This window comes from Coccinella septempunctata, chromosome 5, assembly GCF_907165205.1.
Source record: "Coccinella septempunctata chromosome 5, icCocSept1.1, whole genome shotgun sequence".
NCBI lineage: Eukaryota > Metazoa > Arthropoda > Insecta > Coleoptera > Coccinellidae > Coccinella > Coccinella septempunctata.
Genome location: NC_058193.1, coordinates 18,956,283 through 18,982,557, shown reverse-complemented (window position 1 = coordinate 18,982,557; position 26,275 = coordinate 18,956,283). Strand labels below are relative to the sequence as shown.

The 26,275-nt window shown below is 36.0% G+C and overlaps 1 protein-coding gene and 1 long non-coding RNA gene across 4 annotated transcripts; one reads left to right on the top strand and one right to left on the bottom strand.

Annotated features, from left to right (window-relative positions):
* Positions 1-25,059, top strand: LOC123314584. Of its 2 annotated transcripts, none has more exons than XM_044899947.1 (2): positions 1-573; positions 24,124-25,059. In XM_044899947.1, exons 1-2 carry the CDS (start codon positions 527-529, stop codon positions 24,398-24,400), a joined length of 324 nt encoding a protein of 107 aa, XP_044755882.1. In that variant the 5' UTR covers positions 1-526; the 3' UTR covers positions 24,401-25,059. The 2 variants fall into 2 exon arrangements, 1 of the variants encoding a protein (XP_044755882.1); XR_006537835.1 differs by lacking the exon at positions 24,124-25,059 and adding an exon at positions 3,329-3,557.
* On the bottom strand, positions 21,344-26,015 carry LOC123314586. 2 transcript variants are annotated; one of them, XR_006537837.1, is made up of 4 exons: positions 25,761-26,015; positions 25,079-25,694; positions 23,295-24,061; positions 21,344-22,387 (listed from the first exon to the last, which is right to left on the bottom strand). It is a non-coding gene; the product is annotated as an uncharacterized LOC123314586 (long non-coding RNA). The 2 variants fall into 2 exon arrangements; XR_006537836.1 differs by having other exon boundaries at positions 25,079-26,015.
* Positions 26,016-26,275: the final 260 nt, after the last annotated feature.

The window sequence follows — 26,275 nt, the reverse complement described above, 5'->3', positions numbered from 1 at the left end:
GTCAAAAATTCGATATTTCACTATTCCGGACGGCGGGCTAAATTCATTTTATGATCTTTTCTGATAGAGTACATTGAAACAAATACTCCACTGAAAGAATTTTTTGGAGCACGAATTATTTTCGGAGTTATAAACGTTTCTGTCGTCTATCTATGGCTCGATTCACACGGGCGAGTAGATTCGCAGCGAGATCGCAGCGAGTTTGACGGAAGCTCAACATCCGCCAATTCACATGGGCGAGTTTCTCACGACCGCGAATCTTCAGTTCGTTTTCACCGTCCAGTATGGATGCATCAAAACGTGCAACAGTGGCGTACTTAACGTACCAATACTTTTACAAGAAGGACTCTAAAAGAAAATATTGGGTTCATCCTCTTGTGAGTGCTAAACTTCTAAAAAGGGCTTTTGTTACAACATTTAGTGATCTGCAAGAAGACCCAATAAAATTCTTCAATTATTTCAGAATGAGTATTCGGTCATTTAACGAATTAGCTAATACATTACACTAAAATGTAAAAATACAGTTATGCGACTTGCGGTCAATCCAGTGGAGATGTTGGCTGTTACATTGAGGTAAGTATTTGATAATTTGTGTTGCCTAACCTCATAGAAAATAACACAACAAATTAATTAAGGAAGAAAAACCTATTTGAATAAAGAAAGGATAGGGAAATGAAGAACTCAGATAATATATTTATATATAATTGTTTCTCAAAAAAATATCCATATCTTTTTCACAAAATATTTTATGGAAATAAAAAAATATTCTATCATTTATAAAAAATCAAATGAGTCAGGTACATAAAAGAATTGATCATATGCATTTTCAATTTACATCTGTGTTGAAGACAGAGGGCGAGGAATACTGATTACTTGTAGATGGAGACGGTACCCACACATACGAGGGTCCCTCCTGATTCACTAGGGTCAGATCAGTAAAACTATAGTATATCCAACTCCAAGAGGCCAGCCGTAAACATTGTAGCATGCAGTGATCACGCGTCAAGAACGTGATAACGCAGAGGTGTACTAATAAGTTTTATTCCGAGAGAGTTATATTTTAAAACTTTTTAAGTGTTCCAGTTCCGGTGAAAAATATGTATGCTTATCTACGAGTCTTATTAATGAACAATTAATCTAAAGTTCCCACTTTAATACATACTATGTATATAAATGTGTAACAATATTTTTTGTAAAAGTGACTAGTCCGTAGTGTCGTCAGAAGATGCAGAACTTTCTTCTAAGTTGACGATGACTGGTGTTATATCATCCATAATATTTCTCTCTCCGCACTTTCTCAAAGATTTTGGACGTCAGCCATTTTAAATGTGGTGTTTTTAACTGCCACAAAATTCTTGACATCGGCCCAAATCAATTCAATAGGGTTCAGTTCGCAGTGGTAGGGCGGTAATCTAAGTACAGTTATATTTTGGGCCTTTGCAGTTTCATCCGCGATGTATTTTTCAAAGTTTTCTTTGTTCTGCCTGACTATCTGCAACAATTGCGCTTTTATCAGGTCAGGGGTGAAATCAATATTTTCCTCCCTCAACCATTGTTGGATATCACTCTTTCTGAATTGTGAGTTAGGAATTTTTTCCATTTTCCTTGAATGGTACGGAGCATTATCTAAAACTACTATAGAATTTTCTCCAATTTATTAAATATACCCTCGAACCACTTTTCGAAGGACTGATCCATTTCTTCACCAAAAAACTCGTGACTACCAGTTTTTTTGGATTGGAAAGTCCAGAGTCCTCCAGTTAAAAAACCAGTGTCACTGCCAATATGACATACCATGATTCTTTGCCCTTTGCCTGGAAAAATATATTAACTTCATTTAAAAAAGAATGTTGAAATTGTTTTCCACCAAAAAGGTACTTACATCAAGTTTCACAAAACTTTGATTGCTCGATCAACGATTTGGCATTCGATTTCCCGAAGGAAATCATTGAAACTTTCATATTTCCGGATATATTGGAGGAGTAGCAGTTGAGAATCATTAAATAGGCGTGTATAGATAATTATTCGGTGCAAGAATGATATTCAGAATGCTTATGACCAACTTATCGACTGAAAACTAATTGACGTTCATCCGTCAATCGATCGTTGATTCTCTGATCAAGCTTTATGAAACCGAGGGTTAAACTCAAAATTCAAGACCTTACCAGACGGATTTTTTCATTTGAAATTAAGTTTTTTCAATATAATAGAGAAGGTACTCTTCTTAAAATTTGGCGAGTTCGAGTCTTCATAAACTATTTTTACTACTTTCTCTATAGTCGGGTGTTCATTTCTAAAGAAAAACTCGTGAACTTTTCGCCGTATTACATTTTTATCGAAATCTGATAAGGACTCCCATTTGGTTGTCCGATTTTGATTTGTTGCCGGCTGTGATAGAACACCGGAATTTATGTATTCGGAAATAATTCTCCTAACACTTCGAGCTCCAATGCCAAGTCTCTCAGCAACTCGGAGTTCTACGTCCTTTAAATACATTCCTGCATTTTGAATAATCTCACTGAGAAAAAAGTTACAAGTAACTTTTTTTACTTGACTGCTTTTTACTCAAGCTAAATAAATTTTCATACGAGATACGCGAACATTTATGTGCTGCAGATAATCATATATTTATCGTTAACAAACACGTTCATCTAACAATTTTTAATAGTTAGTAGTAACTTTTTTTCTCAGTTCAACATCAAAATTTATAGAATCCAAATGGCACTGATATTTAAATTCTATTTGTTGTTGATAAATACGCTGCGTATAGATGCCAAATAATCGCTCAACTTATGGCAAGCTACTTTTTCAGTTACGTATTTTTATCAGCCTTGAATAACAAAGTTATTTGCTACATTGAAACCTTGACTTGGGGTAGACACATGTGTTTCTTGTAATAAGTGTAAAAAATATTCGGATGATAACCGACTTGAGCCAATACGAACCCGAAGCAGTTATTCCCTTTGAAGATCGGTGAATCCAAAGATTAACATCTGTTGTACATCTGTGCAGTGTGCATCATTCAGCGGTCAAAAGCCAACGCGTCTGCGGGTTAAACGAATTATCGTGGATCTCGAAAAGTATCTTCATAGTGTTTTGAATTTTCAAGCTTTTTTCATTAGGAAGAGCCATTTCATTTTTATTCCTATTATATATTGTATTGCATGTGCGTAAATTACTTAAGGTATATAGAAGTTACGATCCAACTAATAGTGAGAAATATATTTTTTAATGATCAAGAAAAGTGTGACAGGAGCAGCTTAGTCCGAATTTAATATATGTACCTATCTATATATGCAAGAATTATTTCTGATATATAATTTTTCAGATCGAGAAATGAATGATATGAGTTTGAAGCTCCTCGACGGGGACACAATTAAGGAGATATTCACTAAAAAAGGGCCATACCTTGTATTCAAAGCGAAATATAAAGAGTTTCGCGAAAGGCAAAACGAAATTATTATTTATGTAAGTTTGGACTTGACTTGATATATTTTCCTCAAATTAGTCGGTGCTAACAAACATCAGAGAAATTTATATATTTACTCTTAGGACATAGGTTGATTGTTATTTATGTTATGGCACGGCAAGGGCCTTTGAAAATGAAGGACCGAAAAAATGAAAATGAAAATATGCAAAATGCAAGAGCAGAAAAGCGAATGCTGGAGTACCGACTTCTGCCTACCTGCGGCTTCACAGTACGGCTGAATTCTTCGTCTAGGCACTCACTCTCGAAATAGTCACTTTAGCTGAGGTTCGAATTCGTGGATTATTCGAAGAAAATTAATATTATACGGGAAAATTGGTCTGTAGTTCATCGGACGAGAGCCATATGAATACTGGCTTAACGACATCCGTGCAATCCTCCAGCATATGTTACGCGAAAAAATTAGATTTACATATATTGGATGGAATCTTAAAACAGCGAGCAAGCGATTCGGAAATTACGGAAAACATTAATTAGTTGCAGTAACATTACCGCCCACCTAAAATAGAATATTTTATGAGATGGAAAAAAAAAATACAAAAGTGAAAAGATATCGAACATTAAAAAAAAATTTATATACACAAATATATAAAATACAATCATTGCAGTGGCAATGGACATAATTTAACCACTGGTCTCTGCAGTACACCTTGAGTAGTTCGTACAGTAGCTACCCTAGCTATTTTGTCGGTGCCAGGATGCAAGTTCTCAATGCGTCCAAGTCGCCAACGTAATGGCGGAATTTGATCGTCTTTTATCAAGACCAGTGCGCCTATTGAATAAGGAGATGAGTTGGTATTGAACCACTTTTTCCGTTGCTGTAATGTGTTCAAATACTCTAAACTCCATCGTTTCCAAAAATCCTGATGGATACGAGTTAAGACTGCCAACGTGATAATCGACCGATAGATAGGTGCGATAAATCGGGTTCCGGAATAGCAGTTAAGGGGGCTAAGGTAAGAAAATGGCCTGGTGTCAAAGCAGACATGTCATTCGGATCGTTGCTAAGCGGACACAGAGGGCGTGAATTGAGTACAGATTCAATCTGTGTGAGAACTGTATAAAATTCTTCATAGGTTAGAATCTGATGACCGATCACTCTTAATAAATGGGATTTGACAGATTTTATACCGGATTCCCAAAGACCCCCAAAATGAGGAACAGAAGGCGGATTGAAACCCCACTCAATTTTTTCTTCCAACACAGCACTGTGCATATAACTCGAAATCTCCCGAAAAGCTCCCCTGAAATTTGTCCCACCATCACTAAAGATGTGATTGCATCTACCTCTTCGAGCAATGAACCGACGCAATGCCGCGAGAAAAGCGTCGGAAGTCAAATCGGACACTAACTCCAAATGCAATGCCTTCGTTGTAAAACATACAAAGAGACATATATACGCCTTTAACTATTTGGAGCCACGAGATTTCGACATGGTTATAAAGTATGGACCACCATAGTCTACTCCTACGCACTGAAAGGGCTTCAATTGATTGATGCGCAAGGGTGGCAAGTTACCCATGGGAGGCTGAGATACTCTGGGATTAACCTTGAAACAGGTATTACAGCAAGAGATAACTTTGTTTATAGCTCGTCTGGCTGATAATATCCAGACCTGTTGAGTGAGAAGAAACTGTAGGGTCTGAGCACCTGGATGCAGATATATTCTGTGAAAATGCTGAATAAGAAGTTCAGTAAGGCGATGAGATGAAGGAAGTAGAGCTGGGTGTTTGTGATCATAAGCCAGACCAGAAAATGACAGGCGACCGCCCACCCTGAGAACACCATCTTCTCCAATGAAAGGATTTAATTTTCGAAGCGATTTGGATATAGGCTTACCCGACATGAGATTATCTATTTGCTCCTTGAACACGTCTCGTTGAACCTGTTTAATAATGAAAAAAAGTGCTTCTTTGAGTTCAAATGAGGACAATCCGTTTGCCTTAGGAGCTTTTGAGTTTTTTGTGTTGTGAGCGAATCTGAAAATATAAGAAACTATCCTCTGAATTTTTGAAAGAGATGAAAACTTTGAGAGAAAGTGGTCTACAAACGATTGAGAAGTGAAAGTCGTTAAGGAGATGTGACGTTCTTCTTCTTGTACAAAATCTAAAGAATTTTCTATCTCATTACTTCCGAAGCTGATGTTTTCTGAACGAAGCCAGTCAGGGCCCGCCCACCATAAAGAACAGTTCAACAGTTCGGTTGGCGTTAAACCTCGTGAGGCGCAGTCAGCCGGGTTGTCCTTGGATTTGACATGATACCAATTTTCTTTTGAAACTAAATCCTGAATCTGAGTTGTTCGATTACTTACAAACGTTTTCCACCTATGAGGAGAGGACCTTATCCAAGTTAGGGCTACCATAGAATCAGACCATGCGAAAACTTCGTCAATTCTGAAGGCAGAACGATAAACTGATGAAATCATATGAATAAGTTTAGACAACAACAGACATGCACACATTTCCAGTCGTGGAAGTGAGATTCTTTTTAACGGAGAAACCTTTGATTTGCCACATACGAATGATGTGTCAATGGAGCCATCAGAGTAGAAAAACCTGAAGTAGACAACTGCTGCGTAACCTTGCTCACTGCTATCTCCAAAACCATGAAGTTCACAGCGATGAAAAGGTTTCGATGCAAGTTTCCGAGGTATTTTCAAACTATCTAATTCACTCAGCTCTGATTTACACTGATTCCAGCGACGATTGACATCATCTGGAAGTGAGTCATCCCACTGCAATCCCAGTGTCCAAAGATGCTGGATCAAATGTTTTGCCAGGAAAGTGAAAGGAGAAAGGAATCCCAGAGGGTCAAAAATCCGAGAAAGTTCAGAGAGTATGGTTCGCTTAGTAGATACACAACTACTCGCCTCTGCAAAGTACGAAAATTCGTCCGACGAAGGAAACCACCTCAAACCCAGAATCTTGATTGTTGGATCGAGATCAAAATCCAAAGAACTTTGGTATTGATGATCCAACGGTATGGACAAAAGTAATTGAGAATGGTTACTACTCCACTTTCTGAGTTGAAAGCCACCACAATTCAATAAGGAAATCAGTTCCTTCTGTAAAAGTTTCGCCTCTTCTAAATCATCACAGCCTGTAACAACATCATCAACATAAATGTCTGTGAGTAGTATTCGACAGGCATTTGGAAATCGATCCTTCTCATCCTTGGCCAATTGAGATAAGGTTCGAAGTGCAAGAAAAGGAGCCGGCGCCACTCCGTACGTAACTGTGTTCAGCCGATACACCTTTATGGGATCCGATGGAGAAAACCGCCACAGTATTCTTTGAAAATCACGATGTGTAGGTTGAATTAATATTTGTCGGTACATTTGTTTGATATCGGCTGTGAAAACAAACCTATGGACACGAAAATTCAACAAAATTCCTATTATATCTTTCTGCAATTTTGGACCTACCAAAAGCGCATCATTCAAAGATAATTTACCCGGTACGCGTGCTGAAGCGTCAAAAACAACCCTCAACTTTGTTGACGGACTATTTGGTTTAACTATACAATGATGAGGAATGTAAAACACGTTCTCATTGTCAGAACTTGAAGAAATCAATGTCATATGATTTCTTTCCAGGTATTCCCTCATGAAATTACAGTATTCCTCGTAAATATGCGGAGTCTTGACCAATCTATTTTCAAGAGAGAAAAAACGACGTAATGCAAGAGAATATGTGTCACCAAATGAAATTGTGGAATGATCAGGTTTAAATGGTAAGGCCACCGTGTAGCGTCCAGAGGCATCTCTCGAATAATTCTGTGCGAACAAGGTATCGCAAAGTTGATCTTCTGGTGATATTACGGTAGTATCCGAAACCTCTTCAATCTCCCAGAATCTTTTCAACGAAAAGTTTAAAGAGGACCCGGATAATGACAAATGAAATGTGTTAACTGATATGCTCGGTGATTGAATCTTCCCCATGAAGATCCAACCAAATATCGTCTCTAGTGCAGTCGGTTCCAAACCGTTTCCTTCAATGCGACCATGCCGAAGTATTAAAGAGAAAATATCTGCTCCAAGAAGGAGATCGATTGACTTCGGGATGGAAAAGTCCGGATCGGCTAATTTTTTGTTATCGATACAAGTCCAATAAGAAGGATTGATAAAAGAACTTGGCATTTGTGTACATATCTTTGGAATAATAACAGCATCGAATGTGAAAGACGGATTTATTTGACCCGTTGGACGAATAGTACATTCGGTGCTACCATTAGCAGTAGATGAGCCCTCCCCAATACCATTAATAGAAAGTGAAGATTTACAAATTTTCAAACCTAATTTATTCACACAAGATTGAGTTATGATATTTATCTGAGAACCACCATCCAAAAGAACTCGGACCTTTTGAAATCTACCCCAAGAATCGCGAATTTCGACTTGAGCAGTTGCCAAGAGGACGGTTGAATTTGAAGAAACATTCGTTAAAACTTGAGCTGAACCTGAAGTGGAACCTGATGTGCTTGCACTGTTTGAATACAAAGTTTCCGTTAAAGGATTATTATCGGTAGTACTGCGCATGTGTAATAGGGTATGATGTTTACCGTTGCACGTACGACAATTTGATTTTGAAGAGCAAGTATTATTCATCTGATGCCCTGAATGCAGACAATTGATACACCAGTTTTTATCTTTCACAATTTTGAAACGATCCTGCGTGGATTGTTCCAAAAATGTTGGACATTTGTAAATACTATGACTCAATTTACAATAATTGCAGCTTATGTGTTTCTTATTTGAATCATATTTGGTTTGAACAAGAAGTGCAGAATTCCGTTTCTGCATTGAGACAGAACCAGATTTCGAACTTTGGGAATTCGAAACTGCTTGAGTCTTTGAAGGAATAGAAAGCGCGGCAGACTCCAATGCTATACATTGATTCGTGAGGAAATTTCGTAGATTAACAAATGAAGGAATATCCGTTGAACACTCATGTAATTCAAAGCGCTTGATCGAAGCTGAGTCCAATTTCTGAATGAGAAGATGAAATAAAACAAAATCCCATTGATCAGTAGGTAAACCTAAATTCTTTAATACCGATAAATTTTCCGAAAAAACCTCTAGGATTCGCCTAAGGCCCATCGATGAATCATTCTGCAGTTTTGGAACATTGTAAATTTCCCTCCAACAAGTATTAGCAAGAAGTCGTTTATTCTGATACCTTTCAGTTAATGTCTGAAAGGCATTTTCATAGTTTTGAGCAGTCAGTGGATATCCTTTTAATAGACTCAAAGCATGAGAAGAAAGTGAACTAAGAAGGTATTGAAACTTTTCTATCTGACTTAAGTTAGAATTTTCGTGCACCAAGCTTTTGAACATATCAAAGAAAGTAGGCCACTCTTTATAATTCCCATCGAAAATGGGTAATACTATTTTTGGAAGTTTCACATTCGGCGAACTGAGAGAGGGGTTACTATTTTCCTGTTTTACTGAAGGAAATAAATTAACGTAACTCGTCTTAATGGTGTAATAATTATCCATGAAGGCCGTTCGAGTAAACCTTTCAGCTTCTAATTCAGGTTCTTCGGAAGAAGCTATAATAGATACAATTGACGAATGTAAATTTTGAAATTCGACGAAAATTTCCTCAAGTCTTTCAAATCTTAACTTGAATCGTACGTGGAGACTTTCGTCAGTAATGGCAGATTGCGCTAGATTTAAGATTTCTTCAAGATCGTCACTTAGTATCTGTCGACGAGCTTTGAGTTGTTTCAATTTTGTTGCCATGATTAGTGGTTATTCAAGGTATACTGCAGAAAACAATGTGTTATTTGAAAATTCTACCTGAATAACTTAAAGAATGAGTAAGTACAATAATTGTTGAAATGAAACAATATAGATTCAATAATAAATTGTTTTGAAAATGTGAAATTTGAAAGTTTGATTTTATTGTTGATGTTTTGAAAAGAGGTTATGAACATAGATCAGAAAACAATCAGAAGTTGTCTATGTTCTGAGAAAATGGAAGATGACTTAATTGACATTCAAAACAACAGGTTATGAACATATATCTATTATATTAGATATAGTATAACAGATATATGGTTATGAACATAAATTTGTCTATGGTCACAAGATTCCTGAATGTCAAGTTCGATATGTTATCAGTTTTTTTTGAGGTAGGATCAATATGGAATGAATGAAATTCCGAAATGCTTGATCGCATTAATTTTGAAAACGCGGTTCGAAAATTCGGCTCGCAAAGGACCAAAATGGCACGGCAAGGGCCTTTGAAAATGAAGGACCGAAAAAATGAAAATGAAAATATGCAAAATGCAAGAGCAGAAAAGCGAATGCTGGAGTACCGACTTCTGCCTACCTGCGGCTTCACAGTACGGCTGAATTCTTCGTCTAGGCACTCACTCGCGAAATAGTCACTTTAGCTGAGGTTCGAATTCGTGGATTATTCGAAGAAAATTAATATTATACGGGAAAATTGGTCTGTAGTTCATCGGACGAGAGCCATATGAATACTGGCTTAACGACATCCGTGCAATCCTCCAGCATATGTTACGCGAAAAAATTAGATTTACATATATTGGATGGAATCTTAAAACAGCGAGCAAGCGATTCGGAAATTACGGAAAACATTAATTAGTTGCAGTAACATGTTATATTATAACATTATATAAACTACAATTCCTACTTGACATGTTAACACACAATTAAGGAGATATTCACTAAAAAAGGGCCATACCTTGTATTCAAAGCGAAATATAAAGAGTTTCGCGAAAGGCAAAACGAAATTATTATTTATGTAAGTTTGGACTTGACTTGATATATTTTCCTCAAATTAGTCGGTGCTAACAAACATCAGAGAAATTTATATATTTACTCTTAGGACATAGGTTGATTGTTATTTATGTTATATTATAACATTATATAAACTACAATTCCTACTTGACATGTTAACGTATATTTTCCATTACAATCTTTAGCAGTGAAATTTACATTTCTGTATAAAAATGTATACAAAAATATAAGAGTTGAATTGTTATTTTAATTTCTTATTATATACCTTCCCATATATTTATATGAGTCATGAAGTTTGCTTTGTATACGAAAATAAACATGCAAACATCAATATTCAATGAAAGAGCTATAGCATTCAAAATAATATATAATGTTAAAACAGAAAATAACACCGAGAAAAAAATTTGAATATGACAAATAGAAATTGTGACTTGCTATAGGCACAAAGAACTTTTTTTATTTGCTACAAGTATACGTGTTTCCTGACACAAAGTTACTTATCATAACTAAGCAAAGGTACTTGCAGTTCGTATTTCATTTTTATTCAGAATAAATGACTTTATTGACATGTTCCAAGTATCATGTGTTACTTGATAGGATATTGAGTTCATTTACTGCAACTAAAAAAGTTGTTCGGCGCAAGTAACAGTTGAATGTACACTAAACATAATTTTTTTATAGTTCAAGTATATTTGTCACTTGCAGTTAGTGAGAACCTATGTCTGTAACAGGTAACTTTTTCACTCAGATCTCATAAATAGTTTGTGTTGGTAATTAACTTTTTTTTTTCACGATAAGAGTCACTATTACTTACCGTAGGTACACACGGTCACTATCGTGAGTACACAGTTATACTTGTCATATGTACTCATCATCTACTACATACTTCCAGTATTTTTTTTTGTGCTTAAGGGGTGAAAACGATATTAATTTCACTCCCTAATTTTCTTTTTTGATAACTCATTCTTAAAAGTCATATATTTGAAATCGCTATCATATTATTGCAACATATATTGAATAAAATCAGTCGAGAGGGGTATCTCTGTATATTACCATCTGAGTTAATGAAAAAGAAAATTATGAATGGGAGGACTATTAATACAGCGATCACTCTTGGAGTAAAAACCAATTAAGGAAGTAGTAGAACCTCATCAATCAAATACTATACTTTTTTAACATTATATATTATTTTGAATGCTATAGCTCTTTGAGTGAATATTGATGTTTGCCTGTTTATTTTCGTATACAAAGCAAACTTCAAGACTCATATAAATATATGGGAAAGTATATAATAAGAAATAAAAATAACAATTCAACTCTTATATTTTTGTATACATTTTTATACAGAAAAGAAAATTTCACTGCTAAAGATTGTAATGGAAAATATACGTTAACATCTCAAGTAGGAATTGTAGTTTATATAATGTAATAATATAACATAAATAACTATCAACGTATGTCCTAAGAGTAAATATATACATTTCTCTAATGTTTGTTAGCATCGACTAATTTGAGGAAAATATGTCAAGTCAAGTTCAAACTTACATAAATAATAATTTCGTTTTGCCTTTCGCGAAACTCTTGATATTTCGCTTTGAATACAAGGAATGGCCCTTTTTTAGGAATATCTCCTTAATTGTGTCCTCGTCGATCTGAAAAATTATATATCAGAAATAATTCTTGCATATAGGGAACTCTAACAATTTGTCAAAATCAGCTAAGCGTTCGCAGTCGTGGGGCACACAATCTTTTTCCTCCATTGATTCGCATGCTGTTTTGGTCGGGTATTGTGTTTTGTGCATGTTTTTGGAAAAAATGTTGTTCCCTACGTTAGAGGGTTCCAAAAACATGCACAAAACACAATACTCGATCGAAACAGCATGCGAATCAATGCAGGGAAAAGCTTGTGTGCCCCACAGCAACGAAAGCTTTTAGCTGATTTTGACAAATCGTTAGAGTTTCCTATATAGATAGGTACATAATAATATATTAAATTTGGACTAAGCTGCTCCTCTCACACTTTTCTTGATCATTAAAAAATAAATTTCTATTAGTTGGATCGTAACTTCTATGTACCTTATGTAACTTGCACATGCAATACAATATATAATAGTAATATAAATGCAATGGCTCTTCATCCTTATGAAAAAAGCTTGAAATTTCAAAACACTATGAAGCTAGTAGCTTGAGAGACTAAATCGAGGTTCTGATGCGGAAGACCACTTGAGTGAATCATCTTTTTTTGCGTGAATACCTCATGCATTGTCGAGTGCATTGTGCATTATTGAGTATATACACAATAATCCACAATAAATTATATTCAAAAACTAAAAATTTTGACTTACCTCTGAATTTTTCCACATACTCTTCGAATCCCCATCGTTTGAGGATTTCTTCGTAATCCATTTAAGCACATAAAACAAGTACACACTGTAAAGTGTGTAAAGGGTGGAAAATTTTTTTATAAATCAGATCATAACTATTGAAGTTATATATCATATATCGCGGCATACTTAGACTTGGTTACTATATTCGTTGAATTTCGAATCCCTACTTTGTAGCCAAATCAAAGTATGTGAGATAATCTGATATAATATAACCTACCCACACGACCCGGCGGCGGCGCACTACTTTTCGAGATCCACGATAATTCGTTTAACCCGCAGACGCGTTGTCTTCTGACCGCTGAATGATGCACACTGCACAGATGTACCACAGATGTTAATCTTTAGATGTACCGATCTTTAAAGGGAATAACTGCTTCGGGTTCGAATCGGCTCAAGTCGGTTATCATCCGAATATTTTTTACACTTATTACAAAAAACACATGTGTCTACCCCAAGTCAAGGTTTCAATGTAGCAAATAACTTTGTTATTTAGGGCTAATAAAAATACGTAAATGAAAAAGTAGCTTGCTATAAGTTGAGCGATTATTTGGCATCTATACGCAGCGTATTTATCAACAATAAACAGAATTTAAATATCAGTGCTATTTGGATTCAATAAATTTTGATATTGAACTGAGAAAAAAAGTTACTGCTAACTATTAAAAATTCTTAGATGAACGTGTTTGTTAACGATAAATATATGATTATCTGCAGCACGTAAATGTTCGCTTATCGCGTATGAAAATTTATTTAGCTTGAGTAAAAAGCATTCAAGTAAAAAAAGGTACTTGTAACTTTTTTCTCAGTGAAGGGAGTGAAATTAATTAATTAATAATAAGTACCACTTTCACCCCTTAAGCACAAAAAAAATACTGGGAGTATGTAGCAATGTGTACTTGAGGTGAGTAATAGTGACTCTTATCGTGAACAAAAAAGTTAATTACCAACACAAACTATTTATGAGATCTGAGTGAAAAAGTTACGTATTACAGACATCCCACTAACTGCAAGTGACAAATATACTTGAACTATAAAAAAATTATGTTTACTATACATTCAACTCGACCACTCAATTCTCGAATCTAAACTTATCCAATTTGGAATATGGGGTGCTCTTCTCAGATGGCTATTGTCCTACTTCAATTTTAGGATTCAATTTGTCAAGGTTAGGAATGCATTATCTGACGCAATTCTGGTAACTTCCTCAGGGCAGCCACTTGGGTCCTCTACTATTCCTAATTTTTCTAAATGATGTATCCAGTTGTTTTTGGCATTCTCTGTTCCTGATATTTGCGGATGATCTCAAAATTTTTCTTGCAGTTAACAATAAGGAGGACGCTCGTAATATCCAGGCTGATCTTGACAGATTGGTAAAATGGTGTGAACATAATAGATTGCATCTTAATGTCGATAAGTGCAAGCACCTAACCATCTATCGCGGTAGTCCCCGAGTTGACTGCACTTTCTCATTGTCAAACAATTTCCTTGAAAGAGTAGACCAAATCAGAGATTTGGGTGTACTATATGATTGTGACATGAGTTTCAAGCCTCATGTTGATTATATTGTAAATAGGGGTGTAAAGTTGCTTGGGTTTATTATCACTCGCAGGATTTTCAGTCGGAGGAGACACTTAGGTATCTTTTTGTGACGCTTGTTAGGCCGACGCTGGAGTGTGCTTCAGTTGTGTGGTCTCCTTATACGTACATGGACTCTGAGAGGATTGAGAAGGTACAAAATAGGTTTCTTATGTATATTTCCTTTCGCCTTGGCATTGAGAGGATACATTTTTCAGCTTCACTCATGAGATCTAGAATCGATCTGCCCTCATTGTTCCTTAGACGCAAGCGTGGAGATGTGATATTTTTTTCGAAGTTGATTTGTGGGGCACTAAACTGCCCTGATCTGCTTGAGCTTTTCAGCTTTCTGGTTCCTCCTAGGCGAACCAGAGGTAGAACTCTTCTTCATATCCATGGTTATAAATGTAACTATTCTGAAAACTCTCCTGTCCCAAGGATTAGCAATCACGTAAACGTTGCATCTGTCTCAGGAATTGACTTTTTTAATCGGTCTTTATCGGGGTTAAGGGAGGAGATATGCCGGGCGATTGTGGCGTGATCTTTGTTTTTGAATTCTTGAGACTTTTTTGTTTTCTTTTTTCCGCCTTTCGAGCTCCGCCTCAGTTTGAATTTAAATTAAGTTTAAATTTAAATTAAATTGTAAAACACGTTGTCTACTGTTATGAAGTGCTTTTCGCTATCAATGTGCTTGTACTGAAATTTGTAAATCTTGTCCATTCCATTGTGTTGCACACAGTTATTTGTGTTATTTTTAATATTGTATTAAAGGGTATATCCCGTTTATTTCTCTAAATAAATAAATAAATAAAACTGTTACTTGTGCCGAACAACTTTTTTAGTTGCAGTAAATGAGCTCAATATCCTATCAAGTAACACATGATACTTGGATGATGTCAATAAAGTCATTTATTCCGAATAAAAATGAAATACGAACCTTTGCTTAGTTATAATAAGTTACTTTGTGTCAGGAAACACGTATACTTGTAGCAAATGAAAAAAGTTGCCTATAGCAAGTCACAATTTCTATTTGTCATATTCGAATTTATTTCTCGGTGCTCAATTTTATAAGTATTCAAAATCATTTCTTTTATCTCGGCACTGAAGTGTCATTTCAGACGTCTCTTTTTTGGAGGACATAAGTCAACACTCGATTCCTCAGCAGTATGAGTACTTGACATTATCTTAAATGCTTGTAACTTGAATAACCAATTTACGAAAGAAAAAGCAATGAATGACCTCTGCAGTTCTGCACAACAATTCGCATACAATCAATGAATCAAACGTAATGCGGTTCTGCGGAGGGTGCTTCTTACTCCCGCCTGCAAACATGGTGTTCCTGAAGCTTTGACCAATAAGAGGAGTACCTCAAATAAGATCACGCGTTAGTCAGTTTGTTTACGCTGGCCTCTCGGATTTGGATAGACTATAAATATACTGTTGCTGCGATATAGTTTGTGGTTTCGATGAGGTATTGTGTACTGAAGAGCGTAACTCCTACAGCTTGCTCAAAACGAAGCACCTAAATTCCAATTCGGAATCGATTGTTAGAGTTTTTACAATCGGTAGTAGCGACTCAAAAAAACTCCTGTCATCATTTGGCGATTGCACTGGTGTCTGTGGAGGTGAATTTATGAATTTTAATAAATTTTCCTCTAGGATTAACCGTCTCTTTGCTGGAGGAATCCTAGAGAATTCTCCTGAATAGTGGGTTTTTTTAGATGACATTTTTTTTGCAGCTGTTGCGTCAGGCGTAGCGGAAACTGAGGAACTCGAAGTTCTCTCAGAAGGTTCTGCTAATGACAGTACGCCTGCTTCATCTAACGATTCATCAGCATCTTCTGTATTATAATATAGTAGATAAGAAGAAGAATCTGTTTCTCTATGGTCCGTTGACGCCAAGCGGCTCATGCGCGCAACTTGACAGTAGTCTAGTCACCGGCTAATTATTGTAATGGAGTAAATGGACGTTATGTGTAATAAAATAGTTTTCAGATGAATGGATTTTTAATATTATTACATAAAAATAATACATGGTGTCAGGTCGATTGGAGTCGTATATTACGGCAAACATTGTGTCGACTAAGCTGGCGGATTAGGAATTGTGATAAACAAAGGACAAAAAACGACTAGACATGGAGTCCATGTTCAGACCGCCAAAACCGTTGAGTTTGGATGGAAATGTTGCGGAGAATTGGAAACTCTTCGAACAAAATTTTGACAACTTTCTAACGGAGCTCTTGAAAAAAGATGAAGAAACTAAAGTTGCTGTTTTCCTTAACCTAATTGGAGATGATGGCTTGGAATTATTCAACACCTTTGATTTGACGAATAATCAAAAGAAGTCATTACAATGTGTTAAGCAGAGATTTGAAGCACACTGTTCACCCAAGAAAAATGTTATATTTGAGAGATTTGTTTTCAACAGTATCACCCAGAAAGAAGGACAGTTATTTGACTCATTTTTGACTGAACTTCGAAAAGCTGTTAAGTCCACTGGATATAAGGACAAGGATGACATGGTAAGAGACAGAATTGTCATGGGTATATTCAGTAAAGACACTCAGGAGAAACTACTCAGAGTATCTGATTTAACATTGGAGATGACCATAAACTATTGTAGAGCCTACGAAGTAAGTAAGACTCAGTCCAAAGCTTTACAAAGTGAAGTCTCAGTGAATGAACTGAAAAGAAAAAATAAATATGGCAAAAAAGAGTCTAACTTCACGTGCAAGTACTGTGGCACTAACCATATGAAAGGTAAATGTCCAGCTTATGGAAAGAAATGTAAAAAATGTCAGCGACTTCATCACTTCGCGACAGTCTGCCAATCCAAAGGAAACAAGGAAGCACGGGATGACAAGAAGAAAAATGTACATGAGGTGGCCCAGGAAGAAGGTTCTGAAAGTGAGGGAGACCAGTTTTTTGTGAGCGCGGTTTCAAAGCAAATCGGTGTTGTGAACAAAATGGAAAAATCAGTTGGTGAATAAATGTGGCTAAAAAGCATAAATGTGCAGGGCAAGACAATAGAATTCAAGTTAGATACCGGAGCAGAAGTGAGTGTTTTACCTATTCACTTTTTGAATGGACTTGATCATAAGAAAAATTTGAAAAAGACCAATGTAACTCTGGTTGCATATGGTAGTGGTAATTTTACCATAAAACCTATTGGTGAGATTACCTTGGAATGCAATGTAGATGGTAGAACAGCCAAGATATGTTTCATTATTGTTGAAAGTAAAGGTCAGTTACCTCTTTTAGGTCTAAATGGCTGTGTAGATTTGAAATTAGTTAAAAGAACTGATTTTTTGAAGATTGATAAGTTTGAAAAACTTGAGGATGTCATATCGAGTTACCCGATGGTTTTTGAGGGTTTAGGAGAATTCCCAACTCCACATAAAATTGTTTTGAGAAAAGATGCTGTTCCGCATGTACAGCCAATAAGGAGAATTCCACAAGCATTGCATTCTAGGGTAAAGCTCAAGTTGGATCAATTAGAAAAGGATGGAATTATTTCTAAGGTGCACAAACCTACTGAATGGCTTAATCCGTTGGTTATAGTAGAAAAAAAGAACAATGATTTGAGATTATGTCTGGATTCGAAATTTTTAAATGAAGCTATTACTCGCGAACATTTTCTCATTCCCACTGTTAATGAAATAGCTAGTACTTTATCGAACAAATCCTATTTTTCTGTATTGGATATGAAAGATGGATACTTTCAAGTCAAAATTACAGATGAAAGCTCGGATTATTGCTGTTTTGGAACACCATTCGGTAGATATCGGTTTTTAAGGCTTCCATTTGGCATACGTTCAGCTCCCGAGGTGTTTCAGAAAAAAATTATGAATTGTTCGGGGATATTAAAGGAATTGGGATTTATTTTGATGATTTGATAATAACGGGGGAATCGGAGCAGGAACATGATGAAAATTTGAAATTAGTTCTTGAGCGAGCAAAAAAGTTTAATATCAAATTCAATAAGAATAAAATACAATTCAAATCGAGACAAGTAAAATTTATGGGACAATTATTTTCGGGCAATGGGATAGAACCTTGCGAATCGTATGTGAAGGCCATTTTAGATATGCCAAGGCCTCAGCAAAAGAGTGACTTGTTGCGATTTTTAGGAATGATGAAATTTTTAGGGAAATTTGTTCCCAATTTAGCTAAGATTTCGGCTCCATTGCGTAATCTAACCAGATTGGATGTTGAATGGTCTTGGGAAAAAGAACATGAAAACTCGCTAAATCAGCTTAAACATTTAGTGTCGAATGCACCAATTCTTGCATTTTTTGAGCCGTCAGTGGAAGTAGAAATTGAAACTGATGCTTCCAAGGATGGTCTGGGTGCCTGCCTTTTACAAAATGGGCATCCTATAGCTTTTAGCTCTCGTAGCCTGTCCAAGAGTGAAGTTAATTATGCCCAGATTGAAAAAGAGGCCTTAGCCATAGACTTTGCATGCCAAAAATTCCACTATTTAATTTATGGTGTAAAAAATGTTGTGATACACACGGATCACAAGCCACTTGTGTCCATATTTCAAAAGGAATTATACAATGTAACTCCTAGGTTGCAAAGATTAAGACTGAGATTGCTTAAATATGACCTTAAGATAACATATAGGCCAGGGAAATATTTGTATATCGCAGATACTTTGTCCCGAGCTTATTTGACCACTCCTGATGTTGACGATCCTGAAATGAACATAGCAGTTCATTCGTTAGTAAATTATCTTCCTATTTCAGAGGAAAAGAAACGTGAACTAAGGCAAGCGACAAGAGATGACCTTGATTTAAGTGAAATTGTTAAATATTTGAAATTTGGTTGGCCTGATAGAAGTAGAATTCCCTTACATCTTCATCACTATCTTAAAATTAGGGATGATCTTTTAGTTTGTGATGAACTTTTGTTTCATGGTAACAAACTTATAGTTCCAAAGAAATTAAGACCTCTGATGCTTCAAAAATTACATGAAGGCCATATTGGCATGGACAAAGTAAAATTAAGAGCAAGGCAGATATTTTACTGGCCATATATGAGTTTAGACATAGAAAATTTGACAAAAAAATGTAAAATATGTGAAAAGTTCGCAAGAAAGAATATCAAGCAACCTTTAAAACCATACAAATTGCCTGATAGACCATGGCAAAGAATTTCTGCTGATATTTTTTCTTATGCTGATCATGCTTACCTAGTGGTATATGATGCTTACTCAAATTGGCTAGAGCTGGTGATGCTGAGAGATAAATCAGCTAAAGATGTTATTTCTAAATTGAAGTCAATTTTTTCTAAATTTGGATGTCCTGATGAATTGATTTGTGACAATGTTCCCTTCGGCAGCTTATCAATGAAAGAATTTGCTAAAGAATGGAATTTTGAGATTTTGTTGAGAAGTCCTCAATACCCACAATCAAACGGTTTAGCTGAAAAAGGTGTAGGCATAGCAAAAAACTTGTTGAAAAAATCCCTTGAGGAGGGAAAGGATATATTTGGAGCATTGTTTCAGTATCGTAATACGCCCCTAAAGCATATTAATTATTCACCGGCCCAACTTTTAATGAGTCGGTCTTGTAAGACTAAGGTGCCTATTTCAGCTGAACTGTTGAAGCCTACACTTTGCACCAATGTTTCAGATAGGCTTGAACACAGGTCACTTCAAAATGAGTTGTACTTTAATAAAAATACAAGACCTTTGCCAGATCTTAATGAAGGGCAAAATGTTACTGTTTATAATCATGTAAAAAAATACTGGGAGCCTGGCCAAATTGTGAGGGAGCATCAAAGTCCTCGGTCTTTTGTAGTCAAGACAGAGAAAGGAGAGATTATTAGAAGAAATAGAATAGATTTAAGAAAATCACAAAATGATTTCGAACTTGTAAATGATCAGGAATTGTTGGAATCTGGAGAGGCTTCTTCCCCAACATTTACAAACAATTCCGAAAGTAGTTATAAGCCCAGCCCAGAACCCGCAAACCCCACAAACTATGTAACAAGGTCAGGGCGAACAATAAAACCTGTAAACAAATTAAATTTGTAAAAGAATATAAAAAACTTTGAAGGGGAAGGATGTATTATAATATAGTAGATAAGAAGAAGAATATGTTTCTCTATGGTCCGTTGACGCCAAGCGGCTCATGCGCGCAACTTGACAGTAGTCTAGTCACCGGCTAATTATTGTAATGGAGTAAATGGACGTTATGTGTAATAAAATAGTTTTCAGATGAATGGATTTTTAATATTATTACATAAAAATAATACATCTTCATTAATCGGAGCCTTTGTTGTATCTTCATCAACATTTGTTGTTGTTGAGCCGGCCACAGACACAGAGAGAAGACGACGTGCAACATGCAACATGCAAGGAATGACAACCATCAACGCTCATGTGTGGGCATGAATGTTGCATGTTGTCCGTCATTCATCTCTTCCGAACCATCCTGAAAACTTGCATGATGCGCGTAGCATGAACGTCCGTGTGTGGCCGATTTTATGAACGAACGGACTTCTACACCAGTGCAGTAGGCAATAGGTATACAGCAAATCGAATCGAGCAGCAGCAGCTTTAGTCTTCGAACTGTTTCGGCTGGAAAGGCACCAAGGACGATGTCGGACCTGAGAAATCTCTCCCGCGAAATCCTAACGGAGTTTATAGAACTGTATAGGTCCTTTCCATCTTTGTGGAAAACAAAATCTAAGGAATATATGGACCGATCGAAGAAGAATCAAGCATACAATGTGTTACTTTCCAAGTTAAAAGATGTTGAAAAATCCGCAACAATTGAATCGGTGAAATCCAAAATCAACACCCTTCGTGGTTGTTTCCGACGGGAATTCAAAAAAGTGTTGGAATCCAAACGATCGGGTGCAGGAGAGAATGAAGTTTATGTGCCGACTTTATGGTATTCTGATCTTCTTCTTTTTGTCAGAGATCAATAAATGCCACGTCCTTCTCTTTCAAATATAGGCAGTGATAATGATGAAGGGAAAATAAGTGATCAGGAGGTTAGTACAAAAGACGTATTCTATTTAAAGATTTTTTCTCACTTTAATATACCTTTCATATATCAATTCGAAATTTGTCATTCTTGCATTGAATCTAATATACAAGGTAATTCACAGCGATGGCCCATCACTCGTCTATCATATAGGTACCTAATTATGCATAAAAAAATTTCTAGGGGTGAATGATTACGACAAGAAAAGATTAATATTTTTAATGTATGATCCAAAAAGATGGTTTTCATATTGGTTTTTATACAAAATGTCTACATATTTGATTATGTCATACAGCATAAATAATACTAGCCCTAATTCTATTCTCTAATCTAATTGCTACAAATCTACAATCATTTTTGTTCTCATTTCTTATTCACCATATCATTCGTTCTTGCCATGATATAGCTCCTTCGTTGTTGAAATAATTTATGAATAATTCTCGCACTTCTTTTGCTGCACTATTGTTATTTCTATTGAAACCACGTTGCAGTGTATTCATTGTACAAAGTAAGCCTTCCTTAACTGCCCCATTATCAACATCTTCTTGATGAAAACAATTATCTGGCGTATAGGAAGTTGCACGATTTCTTCTCAAATAATTATTTGAGAATATGCCATTACAACTTTTTCTGCATCTTCCAAGTTTATTCCAATAGAGGTGTGGAATATTCTGAATCGCGCTGATAATATTCCAGATGCATTCTCCACCCTACATCTGGCTCGAGAGAGTCGGTAATTGAAAATTTTCTTATCGTGGTTTAATTCCTTCTGATTGAATGGTTTCACGAAGTTTGGACGTAAAGCAAATGCTTCATCACCCACAAATACAAATGGTAATCGCTGGTCACTATTTTTTACAATTCTTGGAGGTGGCAATGACAACTTTCCATTCTTCAGTTTGTCATAAAATTTCGTGTATTCTATAACTCCTCCATCTGATATTCTACCATTCACTCCAAAATCACACATGATAAACTCATAATTTGCATCAACTATAGCCATGAGAACTTAACTATGTTCTCCTTTATAGTTAAAAAAATAGGACCCACTTCCAGAAGGTGGAATTATACGAATATGTTTTCCATCGACTGCTCCTTATAAATTTGGAAAATTGCTGGTTTTTTCGAATTCTTCAGCAATATGAAGCAACTCACTCTCTGTTGATGGAAACTAAAAAAAAAAAACACGCTAATCAATTTTTAATTTTAGGAAATCACAAGCTTGGATGAAACCAGATGTTCTTTGTCTGTGCCAAGTTCATCCAGTTCCATGCATGTATCCGAAATTGGGACTAGCGATCCAAGAGAAAAAGATACATTAAACACACCATCTTCAACATTCAAAAGAATAACGCGGAAACGGAAAACTAGGTCAGAAGAGCAAGCAGATGATGTGTTAACTTTAGGGCAAGAACGATTACGCGCTAGTTCGAGTGAGGATTAATTTTCTATTTCAGGCAAAAATTTTGCTTGCAAACTGAGAAGTTTACCGAGGGAGGCAAGACTTTACACGGAGAAATTAATGAATGAGTTATTATTTGAAGCTCAGATAACCCTCACATAATTTCGATAGTAATTGTTATCAGGTGGAACCTGTTCCATCATTTCCACCTAATATGCAACCATTCACTATGACATCAAACAATATGTATTCATATTTAGGGCAAGATTTACCACCCACACATGTACCACACATACCTAGAGAGAATTCAATAAAACATCAATCATTCAACACACCATCCACTCCTACCTCACATCCTACAGATATTTCATTCCACAGAAATACTTGAAACTATATTATATCAGTCTTCACAAATATGATGTACAAAGATCACACAGATGTACAAAGTACATCTGACATTAAACTTGTGATATACCGAGTGAGAATTATCATTTTGTTATTTATTTTTTTCATTATACTCTATATATATATTTAAAAATATTTTGTTATTATTTTATCAAGGGAATGCATTTTTATTTTGAAGATTTTATGAATACTTACGAATAAAATTCTATTTTTTTATATAATATTGATTTTGTTTCCTTATAAGTATGCAAATATTTTTCAAACAACTTACCTTCATGTACTCACGACGTAATACTTCATAAATAGCACTGCAACATTCTGGAATTATTTGACCCAATGACTGAGGAGAAATTATTGTTGAAAACTTCAAATCTTCGTGATTTCTACCGGTTGCTAAAAACCGAAGTGTAGCAGTCAATCGTTCATGCACAGATATTGCCGATCTCATTGGTGTATTTTTTTCCCAATCAATGGTGTTACTAACGCTAATAAATTCAAATAGCAATCTTCATCCATTCTAAGATAATTTCGCCAGTCTTCAACTTCCAAACGCAATTCTTGTAGAAGATTGATATGGGAAAATTGGTTTCTCTTCAAAAGCCACTCTTTAACCCATTTACTCCTTGGCTTCCTCTCTCGAAGCGACTTTAATTGCTTCTTTTTGACTAAACAAGCGTACGCCACTGCCATCAGGCAGTATTCCTCATCTCCTGCTGATGACATTTTCGAACTGACGAATTCTCGCACTACTACTATTATAAGTGTTCTTTGCGCATTATTCCGCCTTCTTTTCTCTCATGTGTGTGGGCAATAAGTGCGAAAGTTGATGCTTGTCATTCTTTGCATGTTGCACGCCGTCTTGTCTCTGTGTCTGTGGCCGGCTTTGCAGATGGAATATTTGTTTGGATTAAAAATTCCATTTGTCATCCATATATATAACATCTGCTTCTGTTAGCTCCTTGTCCAGATACAGTTTTTTCTTACAACTTTTCATGAAAGTATCCCGCATTCCCTTCCATTTCTTCATGAGTTTCGAACCTGCAGAATTAAAACATAAAACTGCTGTTAGTATAATTTCATGACTAGAAAAATGTTTTTAGGTACTTGGGAAGTGGATGCAGTATGATTGAGTTACATTATCAGTACAGACTAGAACATTCTACTATAACGAAAATCGTCAGAAGAGTCTGCCATGCCATATGGACTAATCTTCGTCAGGAGTGTATACCCCCATTTTCTACTGAAGGGTGGCTGGAAAAGGCTGAAATCTTCTTTGACCGCGCAAACTTCCCCAATTGTTTGGGTGCCTTAGATGGAAAACATGTAAGGATCGTTCAATCATCCGCTGATGCCAACTATATGTTGTGCAATTTTTGAGAACTCTTGTACTGCATGTTAGAAGAGGGCAGGGCAAATCTACCGAAGCCACAACTTTTTCCAGGAACAACTGCTACTATAATGCCCTTTACATTTGTTGGGGATGGAGCATTTTCCCTATCTGATTTTGTCATGAGACCTTATACAGGAAAGTTTCTACAATACAACAAACGAATATTCAATTACCGTTTAAGTAGAGCTCGTAGGTAAGTAGAATGTTCCTTCGGCATCCTCACGAATAAGTGGAGGGTATTTCACAGAGCTATTGGTGTAAAACTTGACTTAGTGATGAGTATAATAAAATGCTGTTGCGTTTTACATAATTATATAAGAGCAAGAGATGGTTTTAATAAAGAGGACACACTCGTTATCAACGGCTTATATGACTCTGATGATAACAACATCAGACAAGCTGGACGAACACTTACTCACAGGAGAAACGTTTTAGCAGAATATTTCGTAAGCAATGCTGGTGCTGTTCCATGGCAAGATAATTGTATTTAAAGTTACAGTTGCAGTTATAAGTCCTGAGCAATAACTTATGTTACAAATTCTAAGCACTCCATTTTTTATTATAATAGAAATTATTGTCAATGCAATCGCACAATCTTCTATTATCTTTTTATTTATCAACAATATGATGTATAGCAATAAAGTGCGTTTGTCTGTTTAACTTACCTATATCATTTTGTTCCTTCTCTGATTTTTCTTCAAACCCGTTGAACATCAGTGAGCAAACTTCCATCCACGCTCTTTTTTTTTTCATCTTGTCGAAGTACTCTGGCAATGACAGATTTCAAATTATAGGCCGATTCTTCACAGCCTCAATGAACATTTCGGTGTCAAAACCGGTGGAATCCATTTCACTGCTGGGGCACACCACTGAATAATCGCAATCGAGAGAGCGAATGTTTGTCGAAATATCTGCCGTGTGAACTGCACAATCCATCCACATGTAGGGTAGAAGGGGGTACCATTCAACGGGGCACCTTTGAACAATTGCCATTATTTTTTCATCTTACATAATTTCAACTTGGCATCGTTGTTCGATGCTAAAGTGCTAAACATCCCACATGCGTTTCAAACCTCAGTCTGTTGACACAGATTACAGAGAATAGATGGGACACCTCTTAACCCCCACCACTATTGATGTTTTTAGTGAGGATCGCAACCGCTTGGTAGCGCTACATTCGCAGTTAGTTCATTTTTCAGCCGCTAGGCCCGCTAGGTGCGATTCAAGCATGGCAGCAGTGACAATAAAGTTCAGAAGTTGAGAGGTTGAGTTCGTTCTTTTCTGTTAAAAAATGTTGTATTATTAGTGGACGTTGTAGGTATTAGTGATATATAAGCTAATTTATACCTTTTAAAAATGATAAAAATGGACAATTGTTGTGTACCTGGATGTATGGACTGAGTAAGCCAAAGACATCGTTTCCCCAAAGCCAATTCAAGTATTTTTAAAAGTTGGTTAGAAGTTATTAATCCACAAAATTGGCAAGAATTATCCGATGAACAGATTTACAATAGATATTACGTGTGTCATCCACATTTTACCAAGCTGGACATACAAGAACCACAATCTGACTCGATGATGAATAAGAAAAAAATCCAAAAGGGTTAGTAATAATTTTTTTCATTTTTCATTGATTTTTGAAAATAAGGAATAGTTATTTTCCTATCAAGTGCGGAAAGTGATACTTGCCCGCACGAAACTGCCGTTGCCCGAACGATGCGAAGCAGAGTTCGGGTAAGCAGTTGAGTGCGGGCAAGACACTTTACGCAAGAGTTAGGAACAATATTTTTTCTACAAGCGCTTGAAATATATAAATATATCCATTTCACGAAACAGATCATATCTCATTTGATTAATTCATA

Bases quoted from the DNA above. Each gene is read 5' to 3' on its own strand.
- LOC123314584 (XM_044899947.1), top strand. From the start codon at position 527: ATGCGACTTGCGGTCAATCCAGTGGAGATGTTGGCTGTTACATTGAG. The intron at 574-24,123 runs GTAAGTATTTGA...AAATGTTTTTAG, and splicing joins ATGTTGGCTGTTACATTGAG to GTACTTGGGAAGTGGATGCA.